This window comes from Oncorhynchus clarkii, chromosome 15 (genome assembly GCF_045791955.1).
Source record: "Oncorhynchus clarkii lewisi isolate Uvic-CL-2024 chromosome 15, UVic_Ocla_1.0, whole genome shotgun sequence".
Lineage (NCBI taxonomy): Eukaryota > Metazoa > Chordata > Actinopteri > Salmoniformes > Salmonidae > Oncorhynchus > Oncorhynchus clarkii.
Window position 1 is genome coordinate 5,798,548 of NC_092161.1, and position 27,372 is coordinate 5,825,919.

The 27,372-nt window shown below is 44.5% G+C and overlaps 1 protein-coding gene across 1 annotated transcript; it reads left to right on the forward strand.

Moving 5' to 3' along the window:
- Window positions 1–76: 76 nt before the first annotated feature.
- On the forward strand, window positions 77–26,870 carry LOC139366638 (uncharacterized). The gene is made up of 7 exons (XM_071104315.1): window positions 77–275; window positions 3,662–3,701; window positions 5,695–5,852; window positions 6,738–6,873; window positions 10,222–10,326; window positions 23,093–23,172; window positions 26,728–26,870. Exons 1-7 carry the CDS (start codon window positions 77–79, stop codon window positions 26,868–26,870), a joined length of 861 nt encoding a protein of 286 aa, XP_070960416.1.
- Window positions 26,871–27,372: the final 502 nt, after the last annotated feature.

Below are 27,372 nucleotides of genomic sequence, written 5' to 3' on the forward strand. Positions count from 1 at the left end.
GTATTTTTTGTTGTTAACATGGCTAATTATTTAGTTAGTTTATGAGTTTGGAATATCGGTGCGTCGTGTTAGCGTGATGCACCCCACAGCCAGCCCGAAGGTGATAACACCAGCGGCTTCTCTCAGCACCGCCGGGGACTTGACGCAGTTGGGCCAAGGCCGCTATGGACCGCTCTCCGGTCGTCATTGTCCGGGGTTACAAATCCCAGGAGGAAGGCTGGCCGGAGTCAAGCCGATTCATGTCCATACATTAAGGAGAAAATGCCCTCTGAGCGGTAAGTAGGAATGCTTGTTATGTATGCTTAACGTTGTTTTTTTTACAGAACGCATTAAATCTTTCTGGTTTGGGTACCGTGAAGAAACGCGTCTGATTTGTATATGTTTAGAGTGGATGCAAGTAGAGTATACAAGTGGTTAGGCGTTTAAAGCAAATATTTCTTAAAGACTATACAAGTAGTCAATTTCTTCTCAATCCTGACATTGTCATGCATGCTGTTCATGATCCGTGTGCAGTTTAAATTAATAATCCAAATTCCTTTTTGTAACGCATGTGTCAGGAAGCAATTTATGATAATCTGCCGAGTTCAAATCGACTGCAAAACCCACAATACAATGCGATCGTTAGAAAAAGTTAAAATAGTCAATATCCGAATGAGACGTCGTTTTAATGCCGTTTGTTTCGGGGATTATTTTACAACTAGCTATCAATGTAAACGTTGCATTCTCAACATATTCTACCTGGTAGAAATCGAGTTTCTAGCTCAAGACTACAGGTGTCGGGTTGCTAAGGCAACGCGCAGTGGCCTCGTTGGCCTGCAGGCAGGGAGACTAAGAAGACCGCTTTGCGCGAGGGGAGTTGTAGTCAAAATAAGGATGTTCATCTGACAGCGCACTTTGAGGATTTTTTTATTTTTATTTGAAAGAATAATACTTTGTCGTGAGGATACAGACAGATGTATGTTCTAGACAACTATGCCTATACCGTTTTATTGTCTCATTTAGCAATCTGGAGTACAGGTAATTGTTTTTAAAGCATTTATGGTATGTGTTAGTTTGTTATCCGTATTGTCCAACGTCATGATCATGATCAAGTTTCGGGTCACATGTCAACTATAGGGTGGCACATCCCTTTAAGGGCAAGGCATGCTGATTTTGTTTTGAGCCCTCTAACCTGTGTACTTTCTGACTCATACATATGTCCAGAGCCAGGTTATATCACTTCGTCCCAAATGTCCCCCCTTTCCCAGTGTGGTGCCAATAGAGAGCATACCACCCTGCATACCACTGCTGGCTTGCTTCTGAAGCTAAGCAGGGTTGGTCCTGGTCGGTCCCTGGATGGGAGACCAGATGCTGCTGGAAGTGGTGTTGGAGGGCCAGTCGGAGGCACTCTTTCCTCTGGTCTAAAAAAAATATCCCAATGCCCCAGGGCAGTGATTGGGACACTGCCCTGTGTAGGGTGCTGTCATTTGGATGGGACGTTAAACGGGTGTCCTGACTCTGAGGTCATTCAAGATCCCATGGCACTTATTGTAAGAGTAGGGGTGATAACCCCGGTGTCCTGGCTACATTCCCAAATTTGGCCCTCAAACCATCACGGTCACCTAATAATCTCCAGTTTACAATTGTCTCATTCGTCTCTTCTCCCCTGTAACTATTCGCCAGGTCGTTGCTGTAAATGAGAATGTCTTCTCAGTCAATTTACATGGTAAAATAACGGATAAATATGCTTCTGATGATAGGTTTCCCTGTATAGTGCACTAATCACTCATGAACAGGATCTTGTTGCCCCTTGGAGTCTCCTGTAGAGCGCTGACCTCATTTCATTAGCCAGCAGCTAGATAGCCAGCCTACCCATTACACACCGGTAATGTTACACGGTGAGACTGGGTACATGGCACGTTAATGCTTGGCCTCAGCTGACTGAGCCGTGCATCTTGAAATGTTCAGCCACCTGACAAAAAAAAGTTTAGCCTTAAAAAACAAATAGAAAGACCTATCACAGCGGCAGGGTAGCCTAGTGGTTAGACCGGAAGGTTGCAAGTTCAAACCCCCGAGCTGACAAGGTACAAATCTGTCATTCTGCCCCTGAACAGGCAGTTAACCCACTGTTCCTAGGCCGTCATTGAAAATAAGATTTTGTTCTTAACTGACTTGCCTAGATAAATATGTAAAATAAACAGTGCCTCTCCTCTTAAAATCAATTTTAACTGTACTAATATATATATATATATATATATATATATATGATTGTGTATATATGAATAGTGTGTAAATAGTATTTTTGTCGTCTTTCCAGTAACACTTATTATTTTTTATTTTATTAATGTAATCTAATGTTCTTACTTTCGTGTATTTGTACGTTTTAATGTGGACCCCAGTGTAACCGATTTTTGAAATGGTTAGCTAATTAGTGGGGTGCGCGATAATAGCGTTCCAATTCGGTGACGTCACTCGTGCTGACACCTTGAGGTAGTTGTTCCCCCCGATGCTTAGAGGGTGGCTGTTGTCTGTGTGTGCAGAGGGTCCCTGTTTCAAGCCCAGGTAGGGGCGAGGAGAGGGACGGAAGTTAAACTTTTAATTTTTTTTATAATTTTTTATTTCACCTTTTATATTAACCAAGTAGGCCAGTTGAGAACAAGTTCTCATTTACAACTGCGACCTGGAAAAGATAAAGCAAAGCAGTGCGACAGAAACAGAGTTACACATGAATAAACAAGCGTACAGTCAATAACACAATAGAAAAAATAGTCTCTATACAGTGTGTGCAAATGGAGTGACGAGGTAAGGCAATAAATAGGCCATAGTAGCGAAGTAATTACAATTTAGCAGATTAACACTGGAGTGATAGATGAGCAGATGATGATGTGCAAGTAGAGATACTGGTGTGCAAAAGAGCAGCGAAGTAAATAAATATAAACAGTATGGGGATGAGGTAGATAGATTGGGTGGGCTATTTACAGATGGACTATGTACAGCTGCAGTGATTGGTTAGCTGCTCAGATAGCTGATGTTTAAAGTTAGTGAGGGAAATGTAAGTCTCCAGCTTCAGTGATTTTTGCAATTCGTTCCAGTCATTGGCAGCAGAGAACTGTAAGGAAAGGCGGCCAAAGGAGGTGTTGGCTTTGGGGAAGACCAGTGAGATATACCTGCTGGAGCACGTGCTGTTATCGTGACCAGTGAACTGAGAAGGCGGAGCTTTACATAGAATAGACTTATAGATGACCTGGAGCCAGTGGGTCTGGCGACATATGTAGCAAGGGCCAGCCGACTAGAGCATACAGGATGCAGTGGTGGGTGGTATAAGGCGCTTTGGTAACAAAACGGATGCCACTGTGATAGACTACATCCAATTTGCTGAGTAGAGTATTGGAAGCTATTTTGTAGATGACATCGTCGAGGATCGATAGGATAGTCAGTTTTACTAGGGTAAGTTTGGTGGCGTGAGTGAAGGAGGCTTTGTTGGGCAATAGAACGCCGATTCTAGATTTGATTGGAGATGTTTGATATGATGGTTACACCAGGAAGAGTAGCTGCTGCATGTGCAGTATCTAATCCTAATATATTATAAATTATAGTGTGACTGATTCTACTATGCTGGTTCCACTTCCTTCACATTTTATAGCTGAATACCACATGTTTTTATTTTATTTTGTAATTCTAGACTCCAGGGACCGAAAGGATTCCACCTGGAATGTAGAGGGGTAAGTAACGTTAAGTGTACAAGAGAATTTCTATGTCCCAAATGGCACCCTATCCCCTATATAGTGCACTACATTTGATGGGCCCTGGTCGAAAGTTTAAGGTGTTCATTTCACATGCACAAGTACAGTGAAATGCCTTTCTTGCAAACTCAACCAACAATGCAATAATTAATGCAATGTGAACGCAGCAAAAAAAAGAAACAGCCCTTTTTCAGGACCCTGTCTTTCAAAGATAATTTGTAAAAATCAAAACAACTTCACAGATCTTCATTTTAAAGGATTTAAACACTGTTTCCTATGCTTGTTCAATGAAACATACACAATAATGAACATGCACCTGTGGGACGGTCGTTAAGACACGAACAGCTTACAGACGGTAGGCAATTAAGGTCACAGTTATGACGACTTAGGACACTAAACAGGCCTTTCTACTGACTCTGGAAAAACACCAAAAGAAAGATGCCCAGGGTCTCCTTCTCATCTGTGTGAACATGCCTTAGGCATGCTGCAAGGAGGCTTGAGGACTGCAGATGTGGTCAGGGCAATAAATTGCAATGTCCGTACTGTGAGACGCCTAAGACGGCGCTACAGGGAGACAGGATGGACAGCTGATCGTCCTAGCAGTGGCAGAACACGTGTAACAACATCTGCACAGGATCGGTACATCCCAACATCACACCTGCGGGACAGGTACAGGATGGCAACAACAACTGCCCGAGTTACACCAGGAACGCACGATCCCTCCATCAGTGTTCAGACTGTCCGCAATAGGCTGAGAGAGGCTGGACTGAGTGCTTGTTGGCCTGTTGGAAGGCAGGTCCTCACCAGACATCACCGGCAACAACGTTGCCTATGGACACAAACCCACCGTCGCTGGACCAGACAGGACTGGCAAAAAATGCTCTTCAATGACGAGTTGCGGTTTTGTCTCACCAGGGGTGATGGTTGGATTCGTGTCTATCGTCGAAGTCGTGTTTATCGTCATGGTCTGAGGCGGTGTGTCACAGCATCATCGGACTGAGCTTGTCATTGCAGGCAATCTCAACGCTGTGCGTTACAGGGAAGATATCCTCCCTCGTGGTATCCTTCCTGCAGGCTCATCCTGACATCACCCTCCAGCATGACAATGCCAACAGCCATACTGGTCGTTCTGTGTGTGATTTCCTGCAAGACAGGAATGTCAAGTGTTCTGCCATGGCCAGCAAAGAGCCCGGATCTCAACGTGCTCCCATTGAGCACGTCTGGGACCTATTGGATCGGAGTGTCTGGGAACTGTGGGATAACCTCTCACAGCAAGAACTGGCAAATCTGGTGCAGTCCATGAGGAGGAGATGCACTGCAGTACTTAATGCAGCTGGTGGCCACACCAGATACTGGCTGTTACTTTTGATTTTGACCCTCCCTTTCTTCAGGGACACATTTTTCAATTTCTGCTAGTCACATGTCTGTGGAACTTGTTCAGTTTATGTCTAAGTTGTTGAATCTTGTTATGTTCATTCAAATATTTACACATGTTAAGTTTGCTGAAAATTAACGAAGTTGACAGTGAGAGGACGTCATTTTTTTTGCTGAGTTTATTACTAGAAGATGATGGGGGGGGGGGGGGGGGAATCTTTAAATTCACATTTCAGTAAGCATACTATATACAGGAAATATTTAAAGTCAGTTCCAATACCATATTTACATGTGCAGGGATACTGGAGTGATGGAGGTAGATATGTATAGGGGCAAGGGGACAGGGATACTGGAGTGATGGAGGTAGATTTGTATAGGGGCAAGGGGACAGGGATACTGGAGTGATGGAGGTAGATTTGTATAGGGGCAAGGGGACAGGGGTGAGTGTGTAGGGGTGAGTGTGTAGGGTACCATTTGAGATGCTGAGTCAGGTTAGCTATATTATTAATATATTATAATTATTATTAGACACTACTCCATTCAGTTGAATGGATTTTTAATTTGTGGCCTACTATTGAAGTGTTATTTTCGTGTTCAGGTCTACTTCATCCTTCCTGGGCAGAGAGGTGTCTCCGTTGTCCCGGCTGGGCACCTCGGATAATAACTACCCAGAGAAAGACATCTCTGAGAGACACTTTCCGTTTGATAAGACATGGAAGAATGACAGCAGGATGTATCCCAAGTATGATTTCCCAGGTATTCGTTTTATTTTTTCCCCCAGTTGATTATTACTGTAACATCCACGGCCTTTTCTCCCACAGCCGCGGGGCGGCAGGTAGGTTAGTGTTGGGCCAGTAACCAGAAGATTTGCTAGATCGAATCCCAGAGCTGACGAGGTAAAAATCTGTTCTGCCCCCTGAACAAGGCTGTTAACTTAATGTTCCTAGGCCGTCATTGTAAATAAGAATGTGTTCTTAACTGACTTGCCTGGTTAAATAAAGGTTAAATAAAAAGATGTGGTATGCAGGAGTGAAGGCAGTACTTAATGCAGCTGGTGACCACACCAGACTGTTACTTTTGATTTTGACTCCCCCCTTTGTCCTTATCGTGAGAGTAGGGGTGTTTAACCCCGGTGTCCTGGCTAAAGTCCCAATCTGACCCTCAAACCATCACGGTCACCTAATAATCCCCAGTTTACAATGCACTCATTCATCCCCTTTCTTCTCCCCTGTAACTATTCCCCAGGTCATTGTTGTAAATGAGAATCTGTTCTCAGTCAATTTACCTGGTAAAATAACAGATAAAAAAAAAAGAGGCTCAGTTTGATTGATGTTGGACACGTGTGACTCCAGACTCAACAGTAGATGGCGACCTCAGCATTTGTATTTTCCAATGGTCCAAGCTATTGACATTGTCAGGCTTGGTTGCAGCAGTCCTGTGTGTGTGTGTGTCTGTGTGTGGTGTGTGTGTGTGGTGTCTGTGTGTTGTGTCTGTGTGTGTGTGTGTGTGTGTGTGTGAACCCTTCTAGGCTCTTGTTTTGGACCAGTGACATCCACGTCAAACTGTGGCTTCACCTTCTATTTGAACCACTGTTGTTTTTCCTCGTTTCCACTCTATCTTGTTTTCATTTTCCCCACTCAGATGAGCGTCCCATGAAGCCTAGCGGCTCCATCCCTCCCCTGCCCAGAGACTACCAGATCCACCGGTCGGGCCACCTCCACCACTATACCCTCCACAAGGAGCTTTCCCAGGCCCCTGCTCGCCCCTGCGTCTTTGGGTAAGCAGACCCCGCTTGGCCTTCGGGGTAACTAAGCAGCCCATCCGGAATACATTAATCCATCACTGTGCTCTGTTTCTCTACTGTCTGTAAATGCCAGTCTGACTCAGCCATGTTTCAAATGAAACAGGCCCCAGCTGCCCCGGGGGGGGGGGGGGGGGGCTTGTTTCATTTGAAACATGGCTGAGACAGTTTTTGACACATGGAAAAAACGAACATGAATTGAGCTGAAATTAAACCCTAGAATTGAAGGTCTTTTTAACATCAGGTTATTCATTATCATAATACTTAATGTATGGAGGAAAATATCCCTTTTGTGTGCCTCTCAATTGCATTTTGAAACGGCCCCCCGAAATCACAGTCTGCCCCTGCTATTACACCAGTTGTGTAAAGTACTTAAGTAAAAATATCTCTGTATATTTTGAACGCTTAAGCAGGTCAGGATAATAGTCAAATTCACGCGCTTATCAAGAGAACGCGTGCTCATCCATGCTGCCTCTGGCTTGGCGGACTCACTAAGCACAAACGCATCTTTTGTAAATAATCTGAGTGTTGGAGCGTTCCCCTGGCTATCTGTAAATAATCTGAGTGTTGGAGCGTTCCCCTGGCTATCTGTAAATAATCTGAGTGTTGGAGCGTTCCCCTGGCTATCTGTAAATAATCTGAGTGTTGGAGCGTTCCCCTGGCTATCTGTAAATAATCTGAGTGTTGGAGCGTTCCCCTGGCTATCTGTAAATAATCTGAGTGTTGGAGCGTTCCCCTGGCTATCTGTAAATGATGTCTGAGTGTTGGAGCGTTCCCCTGGCTATCTGTAAATAATCTGAGTGTTGGAGCGTTCCCCTGGCTATCTGTAAATAATCTGAGTGTTGGAGCGTTCCCCTGGCTATCTGTAAATAATCTGAGTGTTGGAGCGTTCCCCTGGCTATCTGTAAATAATCTGAGTGTTGGAGCGTTCCCCTGGCTATCTGTAAATAATCTGAGTGTTGGAGCGTTCCCCTGGCTATCTGTAAATAATCTGAGTGTTGGAGCGTTCCCCTGGCTATCTGTAAATAATCTGAGTGTTGGAGCGTTCCCCTGGCTATCTGTAAATAATCTGAGTGTTGGAGCGTTCCCCTGGCTATCTGTAAATAATCTGAGTGTTGGAGCGTTCCCCTGGCTATCTGTAAATAATCTGAGTGTTGGAGCGTTCCCCTGGCTATCTGTAAATAATCTGAGTGTTGGAGCGTTCCCCTGGCTATCTGTAAATAATCTGAGTGTTGGAGCGTTCCCCTGGCTATCTGTAAATAATCTGAGTGTTGGAGCGTTCCCCTGGCTATCTGTAAATAATCTGAGTGTTGGAGCGTTCCCCTGGCTATCTGTAAATAATCTGAGTGTTGGAGCGTTCCCCTGGCTATCTGTAAATAATCTGAGTGTTGGAGCGTTCCCCTGGCTATCTGTAAATAATCTGAGTGTTGGAGCGTTCCCCTGGCTATCTGTAAATAATCTGAGTGTTGGAGCGTTCCCCTGGCTATCTGTAAATAATCTGAGTGTTGGAGCGTTCCCCTGGCTATCTGTAAATAATCTGAGTGTTGGAGCGTTCCCCTGGCTATCTGTAAATAATCTGAGTGTTGGAGCGTTCCCCTGGCTATCTGTAAATAATCTGAGTGTTGGAGCGTTCCCCTGGCTATCTGTAAATAATCTGAGTGTTGGAGCTTTCCCCTGGCTATCTGTAAATAATCTGAGTGTTGGAGCGTTCCCCTGGCTATCTGTAAATAATCTGAGTGTTGGAGCGTTCCCCTGGCTATCTGTAAATAATCTGAGTGTTGGAGCGTTCCCCTGGCTATCTGTAAATAATCTGAGTGTTGGAGCGTTCCCCTGGCTATCTGTAAATAATCTGAGTGTTGGAGCGTTCCCCTGGCTATCTGTAAATAATCTGAGTGTTGGAGCGTTCCCCTGGCTATCTGTAAATAATCTGAGTGTTGGAGCGTTCCCCTGGCTATCTGTAAATAATCTGAGTGTTGGAGCGTTCCCCTGGCTATCTGTAAATAATCTGAGTGTTGGAGCGTTCCCCTGGCTATCTGTAAATAATCTGAGTGTTGGAGCGTTCCCCTGGCTATCTGTAAATAATCTGAGTGTTGGAGCGTTCCCCTGGCTATCTGTAAATAATCTGAGTGTTGGAGCGTTCCCCTGGCTATCTGTAAATAATCTGAGTGTTGGAGCGTTCCCCTGGCTATCTGTAAATAATCTGAGTGTTGGAGCGTTCCCCTGGCTATCTGTAAATAATCTGAGTGTTGGAGCGTTCCCCTGGCTATCTGTAAATAATCTGAGTGTTGGAGCGTTCCCCTGGCTATCTGTAAATAATCTGAGTGTTGGAGCGTTCCCCTGGCTATCTGTAAATAATCTGAGTGTTGGAGCGTTCCCCTGGCTATCTGTAAATAATCTGAGTGTTGGAGCGTTCCCCTGGCTATCTGTAAATAATCTGAGTGTTGGAGCGTTCCCCTGGCTATCTGTAAATAATCTGAGTGTTGGAGCGTTCCCCTGGCTATCTGTAAATAATCTGAGTGTTGGAGCGTTCCCCTGGCTATCTGTAAATAATCTGAGTGTTGGAGCGTTCCCCTGGCTATCTGTAAATAATCTGAGTGTTGGAGCGTTCCCCTGGCTATCTGTAAATAATCTGAGTGTTGGAGCGTTCCCCTGGCTATCTGTAAATAATCTGAGTGTTGGAGCGTTCCCCTGGCTATCTGTAAATAATCTGAGTGTTGGAGCGTTCCCCTGGCTATCTGTAAATAATCTGAGTGTTGGAGCGTTCCCCTGGCTATCTGTAAATAATCTGAGTGTTGGAGCGTTCCCCTGGCTATCTGTAAATAATCTGAGTGTTGGAGCGTTCCCCTGGCTATCTGTAAATGTTAACAACAAAAAAATGGTGCCATCTGCTTTGCACAAAATAAAGACATTTTAAGTGATTTTATATATTTGTAATTTTACTTTTGATACTTAAGTATATTTTAGCAATTACATGTTCTTTTAATACTTAAGTATATTTAAAAACCAAATACTTTTACTCAAGTAGTATTTTACTGGCTGACTTTTACTTGAGTAACTTCCTCTTAAGGTATCTGTACTTTCACTCAAGTATGACAATTGGGTGCTTTTTCCACCCCTGTTACACTGAGGGAGATTAGCTGGTAGGTTACAATGTGTTAGACAGTAGAGAGGAGCCGGCCAAACCCCTTCTGATTCAAAGTCATAGTCTGTTGACTCTAATCTGACAGTCATTGGAGTTTAAACATTAAAATAAAAAACTTTATTAGTGTGTGTTGGGGTTGACGGTGTGCTAGGGTGTTGATGCTGTGCACCTCCGCCCTCCAGCTCTTATGAGGCGTATGACCTGACGTCAGTTCCTGCCATCCTGCTGCCAGCTGCAGCCTCGCTCAATGAAAGAAACCCCTTCTCTACAGAAGGCTACAAGAACAGGTACCAGAGTGTTATTAAAGTACCATTACAGTATTAAATATACAGTACGTCTACATCCCATCCCTATGACCTATGACCTACAGCAAGTATTCACCCTGTAGCTTTATACAGCCTGAACTTAAAATGGATTCAATTGAGATTTTGTGTCACTGGCCTACACACAATAGCCCATAATGTGGGGGCGGCAGGTAGCCTAGTGGTTAGAGCGTTGGACTTGTAACCGAAAGGTTGCAAGATCGAATCCCCTGAGCTGACAAGGTCGTTCTGCCCCTGAACAGTTAACCCACTGTTCCCTGGTAGGCTGTCATTGAAAATAAGAATTTGTTCTTAACTGACTTTCCTAGTTATATAATAAATTTAAAAAAAGAATAAATAAAAATGACAGTGGAATTACATTTTGAGAAATAATTTTAAAAAATTACTTAACAAAAATATAAACACAGTTTTGTACAGTTTTGGTCCCATGTTTCATGAGCTGAAATAAAAGATCCCAGAAATGTCCCATTACAAAAAGCTTTTTTCTCTACAAATGTTGTGCACAAATTTGTTGACATCCCTGTTAGTGAGCATTTCTCCTTTGCCAAGATAATCCATCCACATGACAGGTGTGGCATATCAACAATCTGATTCAACAGCATGATCATTACACAGGTGCACCTTGTGCTGGGGGGGGGCAATAAAAGACCATTCTAAAACGTGCAGTTTTGTCACACTACACAATGCCACAGATGTCTCAAGTTTTGAGGGAGCGTGGATTTGAAATGCTGACTGCAGGAATGTCCCGCAGAACTGAGAATTTAAAGTAATTTTAGAGAATTTGGCAGTATATCCAGCCGGCCTCAAAACCGCAGACCAGGACCTCCACATCCGACCTCACCTGCGGGATCGTCTACCAGCCACCCGAACAACTGATGAATCTGAGGATAGTTTTCTTTCTAATAAAGCCCTTTTGTGGGGCTAAACTCATTCTGATTGGCTGGGCCTGGCTCCTATTCCCTCCCAGGTCCACCCATGGTTTCGCCTCTGCCCAGTCATGTAAAATCCATAGATTCGGGCCTAATTTATTTATTTAAATTGTCTGATGTCCTTATCAAATCAAATGCATTTGCCACATATACGTGTTTAGCAGATGTTATTGCAGGAGTAGCGAAATGCTTGTGTTTTTAGCTCCAACAGTGCAGTAATATCTAACACTCCCCATCTAAACTAAAGGAATGGAATTAAGAGTATAGAAATATTAGGACGAGCGATGTCAGAGCTGCATAGATATAGTATAGAATACAGTAGTATAGTATAGAATACAGTAGTATAGTATAGAACACAGTAGTATAGTATAGAATACAGTATATACATATGAGATGAGTAATACAGACTAAGATACAGTAGTATAGTATAGAATACAGTATATACATATGAGATGAGTAATACATAGACTAAGATACAGTAGAATAGTATGGAATACAGTATATACATAGATGAGTAATGCAAAATATGTAAACATTATTAGTGACATTATTAAAATGACTAGTGTTCCATTATTAAAGTGGCCAGTGATTTCAAGTCTATGTCTATACGGTAGCAGCATCTAATGTGCTAGTGATGGCTATTTAACAGTTTGATGGCCTTGAGATAGAAGCTGTTTTTCAGTCTCTGAGGCCAATGTAACTGTTTTAAAAGTTCCCCTTTAGTTGAATTAGATATTTTGGTGTTTAATTTTCAATACATTTGCAAACATTTCAAAAAAAAAAAATCACTGTCATTATGGGGTATTGTGTGTAGATGGATGACATTTAAAAAATTTATGTATATATATTTTTAATTCATTTTGAATTGAATACAACAAGACGTGGAATAAGTCAAAGGGCATGAACCCTCCTCAAAGGCCCATAGGGTCAAACGGCACTCCGTTGGGTATTGGTCAAATGTGCTGCACGATATAGGGCCCTCCTACTCAAATCTGGACCTCGAAGCCAGTTCCACTGTTCCCCCTCTGATCGGGGACTGATTTAGACCTGGGACACCAGGTGGGGGGATTCCCCCTCTAATCAGGGACTGAGTTAGACCTGGGACACCAGGTGGGGGGATTCCCCCTCTAATCAGGGACTGAGTTAGACCTGGGACACCAGGTGGGGGGGATTCCCCCTCTAATCAGGGACTGAGTTAGACCTGGGACACCAGGTGGGGGGGATTCCCCCTCTAATCAGGGACTGAGTTAGACCTGGGACACCAGGTGGGGGGGATTCCCCCTCTAATCAGGGACTGAGTTAGACCTGGGACACCAGGTGGGGGGGATTCCCCCTCTAATCAGGGACTGAGTTAGACCTGGGACACCAGGTGGGGGGGATTCCCCCTCTAATCAGGGACTGAGTTAGACCTGGGACACCAGGTGGGTGAACCTCCTCTAATCAGGGACTGAGTTAGACCTGGGACACCAGGTGGGTGTAATTATCAGTTAGAACAGAAAACCACCTGGTTCTGGTCTTCGTAGGGAAAGAGTTGAATTACTCTGACATATAGAGAATAGGTTGCTGTTTGGGATGCATATCTACACTATATAGAGTATGCTAGGACCATATGTAGCATGACATCACAAGTTTTGGTGGTAACTTGTCTTGTTGCCCATTCTGTTCTCAGACCAAGAGTAAATAACAGAACCTGCAGTCTTTTCACAATAGGAGCTAATCAGAAATGTAAGTATTGTAAGTATTGTAAGTATTAAGTGAGAAGTAGGCACTGGTCTGAAGCGGACAAAGAAAGTGAATTCACATGAGCACCACAATGCTTATTTCACCCATGCTATACCAAGGTTTTCCAGCACACGGCTTTGTCCTACTACAGTAGCAGTGTTTGTCTATTGTACTTCAATGTGAATGCAGGTTTCTTAGGATTACAACCTTCTCAAACAGCCTATTTCATACTCTTAAGAGGTTCTTCCACAATAATGTGATTAGTACGGCATAAAAGTTCAAGTATTGGATTCTTCACTCACCACACTAATCCCATTCCACTGTTTTCAAGCGTTTTTGTATTATATGAAAACAAGCTTTTGCTTTTAAACTTACAAGATCACCTTGATTGATTGAGCGAACTGTTTTGTCTTGTACTTATGTGGTGCCTGTCTGTATTTCCTTGTACTGCTAAATATAAAGGTTTATGTCACTATATATCATAAAATATTTTTTGGGGTCAGTCGGTGCCCAACATAAAACCTGATTGTGTGTAGTACACAGTCACTCATATACAGGAAGTAATTATACCTCTTGACCTTTACACATTTTGTTGTTAGAGCATTTTGTTGTTATTTTTAAAAAAAATGGATGAAATATATTTTTTTCTCTCACCCGTATACACAATACTCCATAAGGACAAATTGAAAACATGTTTTATTTATTTTTATTTTTAGCAAATGTATTGAAAATACAGAAAGACCTCATTTTAAATAAGTATTCACTCCCCTGAGTCAATACTTAGTTAGAAGCAACTTTTGGTGATGATTACAACTTTGAGTTGTTTTGGATATCAGCTTTGAATCATCTTGGGTATGTCTCTATCAGCTTTGCACATCTGGATTTGGGGATTTTCTCCCATTCTTCCCTGCAGATTTTTTTCAAGCTCTCTTAAGTTAGATGGATGAGTGGTGGTGAACAACAATCTTCAAGTCTTTCCACAGATTTTCAACGGGATTCAAGTCTGGGCTTTGGCTGGGCCACTCGAGGACTTTCAGATTCTTGTTCTGAAACCAATCCAGTCTTACTTTGGCTGTATACTTTGGGCCATTGTCCTTTTGGAACGTAAATCTTTGCCCCCAGTCTAAGGTCATTTGCACTCTGAAGCAGATTCTTATCAAGGATTTGTATGTGTTTGGCGCTATTCATTTTTCACTCTATCCTTACCAGTTTCCCAGTCCCTGCCGCTGTAAAGCATCCCCATATGCTGCCACCGCCATGCTTCACGGTAGGTGTTAGACGGGTGATGAGCTGTGCCTGGTTTTCTCCAGACATAGCGTTTTGCATTCAGGCCAAAGAGTTACATTTTTGTCTCATTATACCACAGAATCGTTTGCCTTTATGATGTGGCTTTTTCCAAACTCCAGGCGTGCTGTCATGTGCCTGTTTCTCAGGAGTGGCATCCGTCTGGCCACTCTCTCATCAAGCCCAGATTGGTGAAGCACCGTACAGAATGTTGTCCATCTGGCAGTTTCTCCCATCACAGCCAAGGGAACTCTGTAGTTCTGTCCGAGTGGTCAATGGAAGAGTAGCTGCTGATTTGGCAGCAGCTAATGGGAATCCATAATAAATACAAAATGGGTTCTTGGTTTTCTTTCTGACCAAGATCCTTCTGGCCCGGTTGCTCAGTTTGGTCGGACGACTCTAAGCAGTCTGTGTAGTGTAATGTTTATTCCATTTCCCCTAATTATGGCTGTGCTCTTGGAAACATTCAACACTCTAGAAATAGAATTGTGATGAGGTGAATAAAACTATCTATGGTTTAGTTCCTGCTCTGACATGTCGACTGTGGCACCTTATACAGTGCCTTGCCAAAGTATTCGGCCCCCTTGAACTTTGCGACCTTTTGCCACATTTCAGGCTTCAAACATAAAGATGTAAAACTGAACTAAATTTTTTTTTGTGAAGAATCAACAACAAGTGGGACACAATCATGAAGTGGAACGACATTTATTGGATATTTCAAACTTTTTTAACAAATCAAAAACTGAAAAATTGGGCGTGCAAAATTATTCAGCCCCTTTACTTTCAGTGCAGCAAGCTCTCTCCAGAAGTTCAGTGACGATCTCTGAATGATCCAATGTTGACCTAAATGACTAATGATGATAAATACAATCCACCTGTGTGTAATCAAGTCTCCATATAAATGCACCTGCACTGTGATAGTCTCAGAGGTCCGTTAAAAGCGCAGAGAGCATCATGAAGAACAAGGAAGACACCAAGCAGGTCCGAGATACTGTTGTGAAGAAGTTTAAAGCCGGATTTGGATACAAAAAGATTTGCCAAGCTTTAAACATCCCAAGGAGCACTGTGCAAGCGATAATATTGAAATGGAAGGAGTATCAGACCACTGCAAATCTACCAAGACCTGGCCGTCCCTCTAAACTTTCAGCTCATACAAGGAGAAGACTGATCAGAGATGCAGCCAAGAGGCCCATGATCACTCTGGATGAACTGCAGAGATCTACAGCTGAGGTGGGAGACTGTCCATAGGACAACAATCAGTCGTATATTGCACAAATCTGGCCTTTATGGAAGAGTGGCAAGAAGAAAGCCATTTCTTAAAGATATCCATAAAAAGTGTTGTTTAAAGTTTGCCACAAGCCACCTGGGAGACACACCAAACATGTGGAAGAAGGTGCTCTGGTCAGATGAAACCAAAATTGAACTTTTTGGCAACAATGCAAGACGTTATGTTTGGCGTAAAAGCAACACAGCTCATCACCCTGAACACACCATCCCCACTGTCAAACATGGTGGTGGCAGCATCATGGTTTGGGCCTGCTTTTCTTCAGCAGGGACAGGGAAGATGGTTAAAATTGATGGGAAGATCGATGGAGCCAAATACAGGACCATTCTGGAAGAAAACCTGATGGATTCTGCAAAAGACCTGAGACTTGGACGGAGATTTGTCTTCCAACAAGACAATGATCCAAAACATAAAGCAAAATCTACAATGGAATGGTTCAAAAATAAACATATCCAGGTGTTAGAATGGCCAAGTCAAAGTCCAGACCTGAATCCAATCGAGAATCTGTGGAAAGAACTGAAAACTGCTGTTCTCAAATGCTCTCCATCCAACCTCACTGAGCTCGAGCTGTTTTGCAAGGAGGAATGGGAAAAAATGTCAGTCTCTCGATGTGCAAAACTGATAGAGACATACACCAAGTGACTTACAGCTGTAATCGCAGCAAAAGGTGGCGCTACAAAGTATTAACTTAAGGGGGCTGAATAATTTTGCACGCCCAATTTTTCAGTTTTTGATTTGTTAAAAAAGTTTGAAATATCCAATAAATGTCGTTCCACTTCATGATTGTGTCCCACTTGTTGTTGATTCTTCACAAAAAAATACAGTTTTATATCTCTATGTTTGAAGCCTGAAATGTGGCAAAAGGTCGCAAAGTTCAAGGGGGCCGAATACTTTCGCAAGGCACTGTATATAGACAGGTGTTTCTTTCCAAATCATGTCCAATCAACTGAATTGGCCACAGGTGAACTCCAATCGAGTCGTAATGACATCTCAAGGATGATCAAAGGGTAATTTGGATTGTCATAGCAAAGTGGTGTGAATACTTGCTGTATGTAAATTAGATTTCTGTATTACATTTTCCAAACATTTGCAAAAAATGTAAAAAAATATATGTTTTTCACTTTGTCATTATGTTGTATTGTGTGTAGATGGGGTGGGGGGAAACAAACATCTATTGAATGCATTTGGCATTCAGGCTGTAACACAGCGAAATGTGGAATTATGTGGACTTTCTGAAGGTCTATAGAGCCTGTCTGCGTTCCTGATGACCTGTATCACGCTCAGAAACACTTGTTTTGAAACCGTGGCCAGTTTATTACCTTTTGTCAAATGAATATGTAGCTTAAAATTGCGTGTATTTGTAATTATTTTTTGCAATAAAGATGGAAACTCTACAAGTAAAAAAGTTAGTAAACGTTTAGTAAAAACGTACAATAGGCCTAGTAAAAGTTAAACCGTTAACCAGAGGGTACAATATTTTTTTTTTAAAATTGGCTAACTAGTTATTATTCTGTTCTCTATCATGTTTTATAGGCCTACCTGCTACCTGCAATGTCCGACTGTCGATAGCTCATCTCAAACACACGCAGGTGATGCTCGTTCAAAAGTGTCTCATCCTGGCTGATATGTAGATTTTTTTTTTATTTGATTCCAATATTTTTTTTTAAACTGTGCCTCAATAAATAACTTAAATTATGAAATTAATTTCCATCTCCATTGTCAGTTAGCATTGATGCTACCAAAAGGTAGCACATCGTTGGTTCTTAACGGACGGAAATGAACGAGAGCGATTAAATTATACATGTAATAAAAACTGTTGCACCTACAAGCCTATTCAGTCCAAATTGATCCAAAGTGTAATTGTCTTACGGATGCTGTGTCCTTGTTTTCATTCAACGGGCAAAATAATTGTCTGATAAAATCCAGTTTAGCAGTACTTGGATTTGAGAATTTTCCTCAACATTGGTGTCATATTAGCTTAGATATGTTGGTAGGGCGATTTGAATTTAACGAAGTTACATACACTTATGTTGGAGTCATTTAAAACTCGTTTTTCAACCCCCCCCCCTCCCCCAAATTTATTGATAACTAACTATAGTTTTGGCAAGTCAGTTAGGACATCTACTTTGTGCATGACACAAGTAATTTTTCCAACAATTGTTTATTTCACTTATAATTCACTGTATTGCACTTCCAGTGGGTCAGAAGTTTACATACACTAAGTTGACTGTGCCTTTAAACAGCTTGGAAAATGCCAGAAAATGTTGTCATGGCTTTAGAAGCTTCTGATAGGCTAATTGACATAATTTGAGTCAATTGGAGGTGTACCTGTGGATGTATGTCAAGGCCTACATTCAAACTCAGTGCCTCTTTGCTTGAAATTATGGGAAAATCAAAAGACATCAGCCAAGACCTCAGAAAAAAATGTGTAGACCTTCACAAGTCTGGTTCATCCTTGGGTGCATTTTCCAAACGCCTGAAGGTACCACATTCATCTGTACAAACAATAGTATGCAAGTATAAACACCATGGGACCACTCAGCCGGCATACCGCTCAGGAAGGAGACGCGTTCTGTCTCCTAGAGATGAACGTACTTTGGTGCGAAAAGTGCAAATCAATCCCAGAACAACAGCAAAGAACCCTGTGAAGATGCTGGAGGAAACAGGTACACGAATGTCTATATCCACAGTAAAACGAGTCCTATATCGACATAACCTGAAAGGCCGCTCAGCAAGGAAGAAGCCACTGCTCCAAAACCACCATAAAAAAGCCAGATTACGGTTTGCAACTGCACATAAGGATAAAGATCGCACTTTTTGGAGAAATGTCCTCTGGTCTGATGAAACAAAAATAGAACTGTTTGGCCATAATGACCATCGTTATGTTTGGAGGAAAAAGGGAGAGGCTTGCAAGCCGAGGAACTCCATCCCAACCATGAAGCACGGGGGTGGCAGCATCATGTTGTTTGGGTTTGCTTTGCTGCAGGAGGGATTGGTGCACTTCACAAAATAGATAGTATCAAGAGAGAGGAAAATTATGTTACTTCAATATATACACATCTCAAGACATCAGTCAGGAAGTTAAAGCTTGGTCGCAAATGGGTCTTCCAAATGGACAATGACCCCAAGCATACTTCCAATGTTGTGACAAAATGGCTTAACTTCTTTGGGGGCAGTATTCTCACGTCCGAATGAAAAGCGTGCCCAGAGTAAACTGCCTGCTATCAGGCCCAGATGCTAATATATGCATATTATTAGTAGATGTGGATAGAAAACACTCTGACGTTTCTAAAACTGTTTGAATGATGTCTGTGAGTATAACAGAACTCATATGGCAGGGGAAACCTGAGATAAATCCAACCAGGAAGTGGGAAATCTGAGGTTTGTAGGTTTTTAAGTCTTAGCCTATCCAATACAGTGTCTGTGGGGTCATATTATACTTCCCAATGCTTCCACTAGATGTCAACAGTATTTAGAACCTTGTTTCAGGCTTCTACTGTGAAGTGGGAGAGAATGAGAGCTGATTGAGTCATGGGTCTGCCAGAAGGCCATGTGCTCAGTCAGGCGTGCGCCCGTGAGAGTTAGCTCCGTTCCCTTTTATTTCTAAAGACAAAGGAATTCTCCTGTTGAAACATTATTGAAGATTTATGATAAAAACATCGTAAAGATCGTTTGACATGTTTCTATGAACTGTAATATAACTTTTTTGATTTTGTCTGGACCTAGTGCCTGTGCATTTGGATTACTGTACTAAATGCGTGAACAAAAAGGAGGTATTTGGACATAAATGATGGACTTTATCGAACAAAACTAACAGTTATTGTGGAACTGGGATTCCTGGGAGTGCATTCCGATGAAGATCAAAGGTAAGTGAATATTTGTTATTTCTGACTTTTGTTGACTCCATAACATGGCGGGTATCTGTATTGCTTGTTTTGGTCTCTGAGCGCTGTACTCAGATTATTCCATGGTGTGCTTTTTTGAAATCTGCGGTTGCCGAACACAGCGGTTGCATTAAGGAGAAGTATTTCTTTAATTCCATGCATAACAGTTGTATTTTCATCAACATTTATGATGAGTATTTCTGTAAATTGACGTGGCTCTCTGCACTTTCACCGGATGTTTTGGAGACAAAACATAACGCGCCAATGTAAACAGAGATGTTTGGATATAAATATGAACTTTATCGAAGAAAACATACATGTATTGTGTAACATGAAGTCCTATGAGTGCCATCTGATGAAGATCATCAAAGGTTAGCTACCTAACCAGGCTACCTAAGTATGATTCTCAATCAGAGACAACTAATGACACCTGCCTCTGATTGAGAACCATACTAGGCCGAAACAAAGAAATGCCCCAAATCATAGAAAAACAAACAGACTGCCCACCCAACTCACGCCCTGACCATACTAAATAAATACAAAACAAAGGAAATAAAGGTCAGAACGTGACAGTACCCCCCCCCCCCCCCCCCCCCCAAAGGTGCGGACTCCGGCCGCAAAACCTTGACCTATAGGGGAGGGTCTGGGTGGGCGTCTGTCCGCGGTGGCGGCTCTGGCGCGGGACGCGGACCCCACTTCACCATTGTCTTAGTCTGCCTTATTGTCCGCCTCCGTGGCTTTCTCACCATGACCACCACTGGACAGAGGGGCTGCTCGGGACAGAGGGGCAGCTCGGGACAGAGGTGGGACAGCTGCTCGGGACAGAGGTGGGACAGCTGCTCGGGACAGAGGTGGGGCAGCTGCTCGGGACAGAGGTGGGGCAGCTGCTCGGGACAGAGGTGGGGCAGCTGCTCGGGACAGAGGTGGGGCAGCTGCTCGGGACAGAGGGGCAGCTCTGGGCAGACGGGCTCCGGCAGCGGCGCCGGACAGGCGGGAGGCTCCGGCAGCGGCGCCGGACAGGCGGGAGGCTCCGGCAGCGGCGCCGGACAGGCGGGAGGCTCCGGCAGCGGCGCCGGACAGAGAGACAGCCTGGTGCGTGGGGCTGCCACAGGAACCACAAGGCTGGGGAGACCTTCAGGAGGCTTGGGGTTAGGAGGAGGCACCTGAAGGACCGGGCTGTGGGGGAGCACTGGAGCTCTGGTGCGCAACCTTGGCACCACTTCCCCAGGCTGGATAACCACTCTAGCCCGGACCCTCCAGAGTGCAGGCACAGGTTGAACCGGGCTCTGGGTAAGCATGGGAGATCTAGTGCTTACTACACGCTCCTCTCCCTTAGGCTCCATTCCCACAGTCGCCCGGTACGAGCGGAGCGCAGGCAGAGGACGCACTGCACCCTCCCAGCGCCCCGGAGACACAGCACGCAGAGCCGGCGCAGGATACCCTGGACCAAAACTGCGTACCGGCGACCAGACCCGCTGAGCAGGCACCATACGCCCTGGCTCGATGCCCGCACTCGCATGACACTCTCGGGGGGCTGTCCTATAGCGCACCGGGCTATGGACACGTACTGGCGACACACCGCATAACACGGTGCCTGACCAGTAACGCGCTGCTTATAATAAGCACGAGGAGTGAGCGCAGGTCTGCTACCTGGCTTAGCTCCACCCCTCGTGTGCCCCCCCCCCCAATTTTTTGGGGGGACTGTCTCTCATACCTGTCGCACTGCCGTGCTGCCTCCTCATATCGCCGCCGCTCAGCTCTGCTTTGGGGCGGCGATATTCCCCAGCCTGTGCCCAGGGTCCCTCTCCGTTCAGTATCTCCTCCCATGTCCAGGAGTCCTGCTGTTGCTGCTGCTGCTGCTGCTGTCGTCGCTGTTTTCTACCACGCCGCTTGGTCCTTGGTTGGTGGGTGATTCTGTCACGGTCGTCCTCCTCTTCATCTGAAGAGGAGAGGCGAAAAGGATCAGAGGACCAATATGCGGCGTGGTAAGTGTCCATGGTAAATCTTTAATAAAGAAAGACTGAACACTATACAAAAGAGTAACAAAAACAATAAACCAAATTCGACCGTGAAGCTACAAAATGAGACCTGTGCTGACACACGCCACTAACATAGACAATCACCCACAAACAAACAGTGCAACCCAGGCTACCTAAGTATGATTCTCAATCAGAGACAACTAATGACACCTGCCTCTGATTGAGAACCATACTGGGCCGAAACAAAGAAATGCCCCAAAACATAGAAAAACAAACATAGACTGCCCACCCAACTCACGCCCTGACCATACTAAAATAAATACAAAACAACGGAAATAAAGGTCAGAACGTGACATGAACTCTATTTCTGCTTTTTGTGACTCCTCTCTTTGGCTGGAAAAATGGCTGTGTTTTTGTGACTTGGTACAGACCTAACATAGTCGCATGGTATGCTTTCTCCGTAAAGCCTTTTTGAAATCGGACACTGTAGTTGGATTTACAAGAAGTTTATCTTTAAAATAGTGTATAATACTTGTATGTTTGAGGAATTTTAATTATGGGATTTCTGTTTGAATTTGGCGCCCTGCTCTTTCACTGGATGTTGGTTAGGTGGGGCGTTAGCGTCCCACGTACCCTAGAGAGGTTAAGGACAATAAAGTCGAGGTATTGGAGTGGCCATCACAAAGCCCTGACCTCAATCCCATAGAAAAGTTGTGGGCAGAACTAAAAATGCGTGTGCGAGGTCTACAAACCTGACTGAGTTACACCAGCTCTGTCAGGAGGAATGGGCCAAAATCCACCCAACATTATCGTGGGAAGCTTGTGGAAGGCTACCCGAAACGTTAGACCCAAGTTGAACAATTTAAAGGCAATGCTACCAAATGCTATTTGAGTGCATGTAAACTTCTGACCCACTGGGAATGTGATGAAATAAATAAAAGCTGAAATAAATAACTCTCTACTATTATTCTGACATTTCACATTCTTAAAATAAAGTGGTGATCCTAACTGACCTAAAACAGGGACTTTCTATGGATTATATGTCAGGATTGGTGAAAAACTAAGTTTAAATGTATTTGGCTAAGGTGTATGTAAACTTCCGACTTCTACTGCACATAGTTACATAGTATTGTAGGGCGATTTGAATTTAACATTGCGCTTCAATCAATGCCTATACTATTGTGAGGGCTATTGTCCCCACAATAATGACTACCTCAGGGTTCATTTCTGATATCTTTTATCAGCTGTATTGGACTTTTTTTAAATGCCTGCGTGGAAAACGATACAGGCTCGTCTACCGTTTAAACCCTTAAACCAAGTCTAGATGTAAACCTTGTGTAACCAGTGGCCATCGTTTCCACACACCGCTCTCTTTTTAAAATACTGAAACGTTTTTAGTAAGAGGCCTCTATGAAAAGACTGTAGGTAAAGGAAAACCCATAGACCTGTATCCTATCATGAACCCAGCGCCCTCATAATCCGTCCCAAACGGGACCCCATTTCCCATATAAGGGCATTACTTTTGACCTCTACTGGCCGTGGTCAAAAGTAGTACCATAAATAGGTAATAGGGTGCCATTCGGGACTAATGTGGCCTTTCCTAGATTTAAGTGTACGGTGCTTCCTCCTATGTGTATTTTATGAGAGCTCAGCCTGTCACTCCAGACCCCCCCGGCTGCTGCACAGGAGACGGCTGTTTCGTCCGTCACAGTTCAACGTGGCCTCAGGTGCTTTACGATGACAGTGACGTAAAGCTACCTAACAAACGCGGCTCTATTCCTCAGACGGAACCCGTCGTCAAACACCGGAGGTCTGGTTGTCAGGGGCTCGTTGTCTTTGTTGTCAGGGGCTCGTTGTCTTTGTTGTCAGGGGCTCGTTGTCTTTGTTGTCAGGGGCTCGTTGTCTTTGTTGTCAGGGGCTCGTTGTCTTTGTTGTCAGGGGCTCGGCTCAGTCCACCCCTCTGGATTAGCTCTCCCGCTGAGAAAAGCGGGGGGCCTTGTGAAATGTGTGTAGGTGGGGGGGGGGGGTCAAGTGCCCTTCCTATCAATCGGTCATATCTGTCATGTCTGTCTGTAGCAGTCAGTTATTCCCCATCTTTTTTATTGTGCATGCTTTTGGAGTTTTGCGCTCTTACTTGTGATTTGTTTTCTAGCTTCCCTGAAGCTGTCAGTGTGTGTGGCTTCCTAACACTTTCTCACTCTAGTTTTTATTTAGTCTGGTATCCTTACTGTCCTCTCTGTTCCTCATACCAACCCACTCCTGAGACTGTCCTCTCTGTTCCTCCTACAGTCCTTTTGACTGTCCTCTCTGTTCCTCCTACAGTCCTTTCGACTGTCCTCTCTGTTCCTCCTACAGTCCTTTCGACTGTCCTCTCTGTTCCTCCTACAGTCCTTTCGACTGTCCTCTCTGTTCCTCATTCTTTAGACTGTCCTCTCTGTTCCTCCTCCTTTAGACTGTCCTCTCTGTTCCTCCTCTAGATTGTCCTCTCTGTTCCTCCTACAGTCCTTTCGACTGTCCTCTCTGTTCCTCCTACAGTCCTTTCGACTGTCCTCTCTGTTCCTCATTCTTTAGACTGTCCTCTCTGTTCCTCCTCCTTTAGACTGACCTCTCTGTTCCTCCTCTAGACTGTCCTCTCTGTTCCTCCTACAGTCCTTTCGACTGTCCTCTCTGTTCCTCCTCTAGACTGTCCTCGCTGTTCCTCCTACAGTCCTTTCGACTGTCCTCTCTGTTCCTCCTACAGTCCTTTCGACTGTCCTCTCTGTTCCTCATTCTTTAGACTGTCCTCTCTGTTCCTCCTCCTTTAGACTGTCCTCTCCGTTCCTCCTCCTTTACTGTCCTCTCTGTTCCTCCTCCTTTACTGTCCTCTCTGTTCCTCCTCCTTTACTGTCCTCTCTGTTCCTCCTCCTTTAGACTGTCCTCTCTGTTCCTCCCTCCTTTAGACTGTCCTCTCTGTACCTCCCCCTTTAGACTGTCCTCTCTCTTCCTCCTCCTTTAGACTGTCCTCTCTGTACCTCATTCTTTCAACTGTCCTCTCTGTTCCTCCCCCTTTAGACTGTCCTCTCTGTTCCTCCTACAGTCCTTTCGACTGTCCTCTCTGTTCCTCCTCTAGACTGTCCTCTCTGTTCCTCCTCTAGATTGTCCCCTCTGTTCCTCCTACAGTCCTTTCGACTGTCCTCTCTGTTCCTCCTACAGTCCTTTCGACTGTCCTCTCTGTTCCTCATTCTTTAGACTGTCCTCTCTGTTCCTCCTCCTTTAGACTGTCCTCTCTGTTCCTCCTCCTTTACTGTCCTCTCTGTTCCTCCTCCTTTACTGTCCTCTCTGTTCCTCCTCCTTTACTGTCCTCTCTGTTCCTCCCTCCTTTACTGTCCTCTCTGTTCCTCCCTCCTTTAGACTGTCCTCTCTGTTCCTCCCTCCTTTAGACTGTCCTCTCTGTTCCTCCCCCTTTAGACTGTCCTCTCTGTTCCTCCCCCTTTAGACTCTCCTCTCTGTTCCTCCCCCTTTAGACCGTCCTCTCTGTTCCTCCCTCCTTTAGACTGTCCTCTCTGTTCCTCCTTGTTCATAGACCGTCCTCTCTGTTCCTCCTCCTTTAGACTGTCCTCTCTGTTCCTCCTCCTTTAGACTGTCCTCTCTGTTCCTCATTCTTTAGACTGTCCTCTCTGTTCCTCCTCCTTTAGACTGTCCTCTCTGTTCCTCCTCCTTTACTGTCCTCTCTGTTCCTCCTCCTTTACTGTCCTCTCTGTTCCTCCTCCTTTACTGTCCTCTCTGTTCCTCCCTCCTTTACTGTCCTCTCTATTCCTCCCTCCTTTAGACTGTCCTCTCTGTTCCTCCCTCCTTTAGACTGTCCTCTCTGTTCCTCCCCCTTCAGACTGTCCTCTCTGTTCCTCCCCCTTTAGACTCTCCTCTCTGTTCCTCCCCCTTTAGACTCTCCTCTCTGTTCCTCCCCCTTTAGACCGTCCTCTCTGTTCCTCCCTCCTTTAGACTGTCCTCTCTGTTCCTCCCTCCTTTAGACTGTCCTCTCTGTACCTCCCCCTTTAGACTGTCCTCTCTCTTCCTCCTCCTTTAGACTGTCCTCTCTGTACCTCATTCTTTCAACTGTCCTCTCTGTTCCTCCCCCTTTAGACTGTCCTCTCTGTTCCTCCTACAGTCCTTTCGACTGTCCTCTCTGTTCCTCCTCTAGACTGTCCTCTCTGTTCCTCCTCTAGATTGTCCCCTCTGTTCCTCCTACAGTCCTTTCGACTGTCCTCTCTGTTCCTCCTACAGTCCTTTCGACTGTCCTCTCTGTTCCTCATTCTTTAGACTGTCCTCTCTGTTCCTCCTCCTTTAGACTGTCCTCTCTGTTCCTCCTCCTTTACTGTCCTCTCTGTTCCTCCTCCTTTACTGTCCTCTCTGTTCCTCCTCCTTTACTGTCCTCTCTGTTCCTCCCTCCTTTACTGTCCTCTCTGTTCCTCCCTCCTTTAGACTGTCCTCTCTGTTCCTCCCTCCTTTAGACTGTCCTCTCTGTTCCTCCCCCTTTAGACTGTCCTCTCTGTTCCTCCCCCTTTAGACTCTCCTCTCTGTTCCTCCCCCTTTAGACCGTCCTCTCTGTTCCTCCCTCCTTTAGACTGTCCTCTCTGTTCCTCCTTGTTCATAGACCGTCCTCTCTGTTCCTCCTCCTTTAGACTGTCCTCTCTGTTCCTCCTCCTTTAGACTGTCCTCTCTGTTCCTCATTCTTTAGACTGTCCTCTCTGTTCCTCCTCCTTTAGACTGTCCTCTCTGTTCCTCCTCCTTTACTGTCCTCTCTGTTCCTCCTCCTTTACTGTCCTCTCTGTTCCTCCTCCTTTACTGTCCTCTCTGTTCCTCCCTCCTTTACTGTCCTCTCTATTCCTCCCTCCTTTAGACTGTCCTCTCTGTTCCTCCCTCCTTTAGACTGTCCTCTCTGTTCCTCCCCCTTCAGACTGTCCTCTCTGTTCCTCCCCCTTTAGACTCTCCTCTCTGTTCCTCCCCCTTTAGACTCTCCTCTCTGTTCCTCCCCCTTTAGACCGTCCTCTCTGTTCCTCCCTCCTTTAGACTGTCCTCTCTGTTCCTCCTTGTTCATAGACCGTCCTCTCTGTTCCTCCTCCTTTAGACTGTCCTCTCTGTTCCTCTTCCAGGACAGTCGGATCCTGATGCTTGGATCAGACACTGTTTTGTTTCTAGTCCAGTGTTCCCCATATCACACATGACCTGCTCAATATTTTAGCCCTCTCATCCACGAAGGAGTCTTTGGAGTGTACATACCACTCTCCTCTCTGCTCCTCCTCCAGCCCAGTCCTACCCAGACCCGGTAAGCGGAGCCCCGTCAGCCTCAATCATCACGAGGCTGTCTGAGATCGCTTCTCTGGAGGGAGAGACGGTCAGGCAGGAGAAGATCAAGAAGATTAAGAAGAACAGGAGACAGGACTCCTGACACAACCTGTCTATCAGCCAATCAGAGAGCAGAGGTCACAGTTAAAGGCTGTGACCCCATACGCAGTGCCAATGCCGCTCGAACAAATAAAACATTTAGGGAAATATAAACCTTTTTCTTGTTTAAATATAATCTAACTTTGTAAAAGCTTGTTGGTGCTATGTAATCGCAAAGTGTAATTCAATAGTTTGACTTATACTACCGTTCAAAATTTGGGGTCACTTAAGACTTGTCCTTGTTTTTACTTTTTTATTTTGTCCATTTAAAATAACATCGTATTGATCAGAAATACGGTTTAGACGTTGTAAATGACTATTGTAGATGGAAACGGCTGATTTTTTTAAAATGGAAAATCTACAGAACCACATTATCAGCAACCATCACTCCTGTGTTCCAATGGCACGCTGTATTAGCCTTCTAAAATTATAAACTTGGATTAGCTAAGTGATAATTACATATATATAGAGCACTACTTTAGACCAGAGCCCTATTCCCTATATAA

Excerpts from the sequence above, each read along its gene's own strand:
- LOC139366638 (XM_071104315.1), top strand. The coding sequence starts at position 77 with ATGCACCCCACAGCCAGCCCGAAGGTGATAACACCAGCGGCTTCTCTC. Across the intron at positions 276-3,661 it reads GAGAAAATGCCCTCTGAGCG|ACTCCAGGGACCGAAAGGAT; the intron begins GTAAGTAGGAAT and ends TTGTAATTCTAG. Across the intron at positions 10,327-23,092 it reads ACAGAAGGCTACAAGAACAG|CTCAGCCTGTCACTCCAGAC; the intron begins GTACCAGAGTGT and ends ATTTTATGAGAG.